Source organism: Mugil cephalus, chromosome 21 (assembly GCF_022458985.1).
Source record: "Mugil cephalus isolate CIBA_MC_2020 chromosome 21, CIBA_Mcephalus_1.1, whole genome shotgun sequence".
Taxonomy (NCBI): Eukaryota; Metazoa; Chordata; class Actinopteri; order Mugiliformes; family Mugilidae; genus Mugil; species Mugil cephalus.
The window spans coordinates 3,651,358-3,658,656 of NC_061790.1; the positions used below are offsets into that span (position 1 = coordinate 3,651,358).

General features: G+C 39.3%; 1 protein-coding gene across 1 annotated transcript; it reads right to left on the reverse strand.

Annotated features, from left to right (window-relative positions):
* Window positions 1-529: 529 nt before the first annotated feature.
* Window positions 530-5,628, reverse strand: abracl (ABRA C-terminal like). Its single transcript, XM_047574260.1, has 3 exons — window positions 5,498-5,628; window positions 4,134-4,199; window positions 530-3,176 (listed from the first exon to the last, which is right to left on the reverse strand). Exons 1-3 carry the CDS (start codon window positions 5,601-5,603, stop codon window positions 2,992-2,994), a joined length of 357 nt encoding a protein of 118 aa, XP_047430216.1. The 5' UTR covers window positions 5,604-5,628; the 3' UTR covers window positions 530-2,991.
* Window positions 5,629-7,299: the final 1,671 nt, after the last annotated feature.

Sequence of the window (7,299 nt, forward strand, 5' to 3'; positions counted from 1 at the left end):
ATAATGTTAATTAAATCTCATTGTCGAAGGACCAGGTAATAGACATCATGACACTAAAGTGTAGCTGTGGCATCGCTGAACGATCTCTGATCGTTAATTTCAACAGTGAAGCTACAATCACAGATATTCCCACAGTTCCTGAATGCATCGGCAGGAGAATGGAGACGTAAAAAGCAGATGAGGGGCAATCAGCGTCACATACCTGACAGGAGGCACCGAGGCCTTATTTGGTATTTATGTCAACACATTATTCATCAGCCTGTGTTGTTGTTGTATTCCATAAAAAAAAAGAAAAAAAAAATCCCATTAAGGAAACCGGAGCTGTGCTACCAGGCAAAATTAAAGCAGCCATAAATTCAAGCAAATCTTATCACCAAAACCGAATCAAGCATATGACAAGATAAAGTAGGAGATCGGGGAACCTAATTCCATTCATAAATGTGACATTTTAAAGGGTTTGTCTTGTTTAACTTAAAGCTGTTAAGACTAAAGATGATCTAGCAGCTCTAAAACTCGGCTCACATCCAACTGATAAAACAAGCAAATGCTTTATTGGCGTCACTGCAATCTCCTTGCACGAACAAAATGAAACACTCAGCGAATCAGGTTCAAGGCTTCAAGTGTAAAGATTTATTTCCTTGGAGTGTATATGTCAGCGACAGGAGACCTCTGCTCTTCTAGGAACACATCATTGCCAAAACAAAAAAAAAAAAAAAAAAAGGAAAAACAGTAATGACGCACTCAAACACATCATCATGCTGGCATCCCACACGCTCACGGAAACAGCTCGAGGTACTGGCACTGCTCGGTCTCACTTTGTGTTTAGGAAGTCGTCCGAAACTCCAGAGCAACAGCAGCGTATTCTCCTCGATGGTGACGCAAGCAGCACAGTCCTCACACTTCTTCAGACTCACCCCCATTAGTTTACGTTCACCCAAGTTTTGATCCATCTAAGCCCTGATGCTGAGGAAATTATTGTAATAATAACAATAATTAAAAAAAAAAAAAAAACTTTTCAAGTCAAACTGACACACCTGAATGTAAAATATTTTTGCGAGGTTGGTACAACAGCAGTGAATGTGAATGGGGTCGTAGAAAACTTGCGGACCAGGCGGAGTTTAAAAAAAAAAATGCTGATTATTACACAAATTCAACAAGAAAGAGAATTTGAAGTCTGATATGTATGTGCACACATATTCTGGCAAGAATAAGATACATCGAGGGAAAAAAAAGTTAGCCGCAACAGTTTATATGGAGGCCCAAAGGGTACAAAATTTAACGGGTTTTAAATAAATGAAATCAAATGTGATTTGTAACAAATACATTTTTTAAACTCAGCTCAATAATAAGAAATATTCATCCGTTTTGCTTCTTTGTTAGAGGACATTTTGGTTTAAATTTTTCTGTCTTTGTGATTAGCATTGACGCTTCCTCACAGCAAGAAGGTTCGCACATTTACCGTGTGTGTTTCCGCCTTATTTGCCTTTCTTGACTGACATGAAACAGGATATAAACCTGGAGGCTGTATGAGGGGCTAACATGGCTAACAGGCTAACCATTACAACTGTTTCCAAGGGGAAGCTAATGTCGTTCCACTCTGATATAAATGGGAGGTTGAGTTTTGATTTGATTTTGTGTCATCTGGAAATAAAAATGACCAAAACTAAATGTAAAAAAAATTCTTGACCTGAGTTCAAATCATGTGTTGCGCTATTGCACATTTCATCGCATGTTCGCCTGGATTTACTCAAGCAATTATTTATTCCACAGTGTAATTTGTAATTCAATTAATCATGGCAGCTTCGGGCCTCCATACAAAGCTGAATGTCGATGATATTTCAGCAAAATAAAATAACAAAAAAGCGTTTGATGACTTAACAATTCATCAATAGGTGATAAGTTCTGATATTTGATCATTCGTTAAACTATTTACGCCTGATCTGCAAGTTTCATCAGACCTACAGTACAGAGTAAAGAGCGCTGATACAAACTAAGCTGATACAAGTGTAAATGTGCATCTCGTGTCACTAATTTAAGCCACAGGACAACTACTAAACACATTTTGGTCGATCTGGTCCTGAGAGTCGTTACAAATTTCGCATCGGCACCCTGTAATTATACACTAATAAAAATTGCACAAGAAATAACATTCGCCATTTGCTCGTCAGTTGTTCTTTACAAAAGGCAAAGTCTATGTGTTTGTTTGTTTTTTTTTTTTTGGAATTTTTCAATTAACGACTAGATATAAAAAGATGGAATAAAAACTACTCTGGTACATAGCAACGAGTACAAACAGTAGTTTTCCATAACGTCTTATTACAAAGTCCCCAGGAGGTAGTAGAAATGGCGCATGTAAACATAGAAATGGAACCGCCATTTGTTAACACAGTTGGTGGACACACTACACTATTTTATGCAGAAAACCCATTATGTTATAAGTAATGAGGCTTTAACTCCCACTGCTTATTGACAGTGCAGCTCTGACAGTATCCACTACAAACTTAGGATAAAGTTTGGTTAAAGTTCCTAAATCTAGCAACCACCCCGTCCTGAAACTGAGACATTTAGTTGTTACACACTTACAATTTTACCCCAAAATTAAATTTAAAAAATCTAAATGAACACAAAATGTTACATTTTTGATTTGTGCGTTGACGCCTGTGACTAAAAAAAAAATTGCAGCGCCTGAGAAAGAACCACCGCTCCTCTACGCGATCCGACTCCGTGACGGTTCACAGGCATGTTTTTTCCAATTAGGCACGCTGAAATAAAATAAAACCTTTATGCAGACATGCCTGCCGTGCCCGCAACTGTACAGGTAGGTCTAATCAGATTTGTTATCGTTGTGTTAAAGTTCAAATACTGAGCCTTGTAAATGAAGGAAGATAAAAGTGGGAAACAGAAGCAGGCCGGTGCGCTGCAGAGGCTCAGTATTTGGAACGGGACCCACAGCTACGGGGAGCGGGAGGCCGTCCGATCCCACCGTCGACCTCACTCCTGGAGCAGGATGACGTCGACGTCGTCGTGGACGCCCTGCAGGAGCAGCTCCCCCTGGAAGGTGACCACCTTCTTCTTCTTGGCAGCCTTCAGGGTGCCCACCAAGGCCTCGAAGATGTTGGCGCAGCGGTCGTCGTTGAACAAGACACCGAACTTCACGCTGGTTTGACCGTTGGCATCTGGAAGAATGGATCAGTGCACACAGGGAGTTATTACTGAGGGAGTTATGTAGTTATATCAGTTTAAAACAATTGGCAGTATATAAGAGGAATAAGACAGATTTGAGTTAGTTCTTTATTCCAAATAACAGTGTTGACAGTATTCGCTGTGCACCTTAATTTTCTTTTAATTCAGAATTTTCAATCAGTGCTAACATTTTTGGGGTTGGTTCAGAAAATGGCCAGTCTCAAAAAATATCATCTTCACGTGCATGTGGTTGTCCCTTAACTACTTTACCTAAGAATGGTGTTCTGGCAAAGCCATCGTCAGTCAGTACGTTCACATGTCTGTGAAAATGCACTCGTTATTGCCTTAATCCAACTTTAACTGGACACCTTCAGTGAATGTAAACACGTTACTCCGACTAAAATCAGAGTTCTCTTTATCCGATTAAGAAATTGAGTTTCTCCGACATATTTACGCCTTAATCAGAGTTTAACTAGACGACGTGTGTGCACATGCTCCACATGCGCCATCCTATCGGCACCAAAAGTAGCGCACACATTATGTACGAGTTTAAAAAAGCTGAACTATTATCCATCATGTGGTTGTAGTTTGAAATGCATGAACGATTTTTGTTTATTATATGACACAATAGGTCAACCGGAAAGGGGGCCATATTAACCCACTAAAAAGACACATATCGCCACCTAGTGTGGAAGACGAGGACATGTTCCCGTCAGTTATTCGATTTTCTCTGTTGCATGTAAACTGGGACAAGGACCACATTCAGAGAGTCAAATTTAGAGCGTAGCTTGATTGAACTGTGCATATAAATGCACTGACTGAGAGGCTCCAGTCTCAAGGTGTGAATGGAGTTGAAACTTCTTGGGGACAGTAATTAGGACTGGATGTAAATTGATGGCAGATTATTTCTCCTCTCGTTATTGCAATATAGTACTACAGCCTTGACTTACTTTTGCTGCCGAGACGCTGAATCTCCTCCACCAGCAAACTTATTTCATGCGACACATTCATTGTCACTGCAAAGCAATAGAAAGCACATTAATCCAAGCACAGTTGTTAGCTTTCAGTCAAACTTTATTCAACTTTGTGACCCTTTAATCAGTTGCATTACTTGTACAACATCTCTCAGAACATAACACATAGTTTATCAGTCAACGAGTGGGGGCACAGTGGAGGATATAAAGGAAACATTAAAAATGGTGAAACAAATCAGCAATTCCATGCGTTTCTTGGCCCAAGCATGTATGGCTTAGCAACAGCACCACGGGAAGTTGGAACAAGGGGTCAGCAGACCAATCTGAAGGCAAACAAATGGTCTATTATAGGTGAGTATGTCTAAAAAACAACAGTGTGTCTGTCAACTAGTCGATGTGCACCACTCAGAGATATTTCCAATAAAAACTTACACCTCCACATGGGTCATTTTGAACTCAAAAAGCCTCTTGGATAAAATTCTAATGGAACAATGAAAATTTAATCTAGCATCATTATCACTAAGGTCAATGCCTCAATTCGGCATATACTTTATTAACCACGCAGCACTTGTTTCAGTCAAAATACTCAACTTTCCTCCACTTTGGATAAACTCTGCTAGTGCCAAAGTAGTTATTCAGGTACAATATAAGTGCCAATTTGGTCATGAAATGCATGCCGAATTTCTCAAAACATGACTGCAGTTAATAAAAAGTTATAATATATATCGATCTTGTCAAGATATGTCATTATAAGTGTGGTAATTCTTATTTTGCCATATTTCCAAATGGACTTTGGAACAGCCACTCACTTCCTTGCCAGAAAAACTCACGTTGTTGCCACGAAATACGTAATAATGCATTTTTGTTTCATTTTAAATCACTTACATGGTCATCACCTATAAAAAGGATAAATGTGTGCAGCTCTGAGATGAAAGGAACAAGCTGCAACACGAACAGGGCGGACTATCATCAATGCGGAAATAGATGATTAGCACTGGCGGCTAGCTCACAAGAGCCAGAAATGCTACTTGTAAAACAGCTATTTCACAAATGTGAAGACGTCCTCAGTGGCGGGTGGTTAATCGCAGTTGAGTGGCGTTTTAAGCAACTTCGGGTGTAACAGAAACAATTAATGTCAGCTGAAAATATGAGCTCGCCGGCATCATTAGCATCCAACACTAGACAAATGATCGGCTGAGAGGGGACGGAGGAGTTTTTCAGCCCCATCAGCGAATGCAATATATGACAGAAATTTTTATTTAAAAAATGTAAAACCCGAACCAATCTAAACCGAACACAAATATTTGTATATATACATATATGTGTATTTTTTTTCTTACCTGATATCCTGTTCTTGTTCTTGCTTGCAAAGAATCGATGAACGAGTTTCTGACGAGTCTGCCTGCTGCGTTCAGGACGTGCTGGGAAAATACACACGTGGCACATAATTCACATATTTGCCCCATTAGCGCGTCCACTTAGGTCATTTCAGTTATTCGGCGTCCTTATTTAGTAGCAGACACGCGCAGTAAGACACAAAGTTGAGTTCTTAACAAAAAAAAAATATCAAAAGCTTTCATCTTATGGCTCACTAAGCAAACTTAGACTCAGACAGACGCTAATGATTCAAGATTCAAAGATTATTTATTGTCATTATGTGCGTACATTTGGGTGGTTGCTTCTGGCTAAAGTAGTGGAAATGTATATATATAGTCTATATTGCATGGTATGTATGCTGTTCCGAGAGTGTTGCTTCATATAAGCATATATTTGCAACGATATTTCTACCAGGTTCCAACTATAATGTGTCAAAATGTACGCTTGTTTTGCAGGTCAGTTGTGTTTTCATTCGTCGGGAATTTCCCATACTTTGTCCTGTCCCTGAAGGCATCCCGGGAGCTCATCTGACTTCATTGTGACACAATGCGATGCTTTCACGGCCAATGCCCCCTTATAAGGCGTTGAGGAGGGAGAAGATGTGTTGCTCTCCTGCTCTGCTTTTGCAATTAATCTTTTTTTCTTCTTCAGGCAAGCTAGCAAAGCCGCTCCACAAAACAGAAATAAGTTTTAATAAGGCGAGTCCATCTTGGTAGAGAATGTATCATCATGCATTTAAAGGCAACAAACAACAAGTGTCACATTGTTGACCTTTTTCTTCATTGTGACTAGAGGTGTTTATGAGATGTTTTAGAGATGAAATTTAACCATTTTTTTCTCGTTTATTGCCATATAGTAAAAAAACAAAACAAGCCTCAATGTCCTGCCATGTCTCATCAACAACTGTTAGTGTGTATATGGGTGTGGTGTGTGCATGCACATGTATGTGTGAGTGCGCTCATATGTGTCAGTATGTGTATATATGGAGGATGGGGCTGGTAGTGGGTTTCTTGAGTTTGTTTCTTGTTGTAATGTTTTTTGTTTTTATGTGTGTGAAGCACTTTGGGTTGCACTTTGTTTTAGTATCAAAAGTGCTATATAAATAAAGTTTTATTTGATTTGAATACGTATTTTAAAACGCGCAACATCTGCATTCTCACTTACAGGAAGTTGTCCCGTCTCCATCGGCAAGAAGATGCCGTGAAAGGAGGAGCGCAGCTTTTATTTTGAAATCACTCATCCGGGTCCCTGCAAACCAAGCAGGCTGCTCGCGCTGACTCGGACCGTAGCTCAGTGACGTCAGGAGACGTCAAGTTAAACACGAGAAATGACCGGAAACTGTTCCAGCTTGCCTCCATAATAAAAGCCATTATTCAATATAAACTTATTTTTTTATTTTTCTCCGATGTATCAATTCAGTGATGTTTATTTTTCACAGTTTCCTTTATGTATTCACGTATTTAGAACTTAGGTTTCACTAAAAGGTATAGTGTTTTGAATTCAGGGTGCTGATTGAATATAATATTCATAATTTTGTTTTCATTAGTCTATAACCACCTGTGACTGAGACTAAGGCAGTGAGAGGAATTACAAAAACAACATGCATGTGTGTATAATGAGAGCAATCAATCCTCTTTCCTGTGAATGCGCAGTTTCTTTTTAACATCTGGAGAATCATGTTCTTTTACGCGTCCTAGATACTATTTATTCCTCCTGATTGCCAGAGATGGTAAAATCATGTTTACTTTGATTTAGAAGTTTGTAT

Bases quoted from the DNA above. Each gene is read 5' to 3' on its own strand.
- abracl (XM_047574260.1), bottom strand. From the start codon at position 5,603: ATGTGCCACGTGTGTATTTTCCCAGCACGTCCTGAACGCAGCAGGCAG. The intron at 4,200-5,497 runs GTAAGAAAAAAA...ATTGCTTTGCAG, and splicing joins GAACAAGAACAGGATATCAG to TGACAATGAATGTGTCGCAT. The intron at 3,177-4,133 runs GTAAGTCAAGGC...CCATTCTTCCAG, and splicing joins TCAGCGTCTCGGCAGCAAAA to ATGCCAACGGTCAAACCAGC.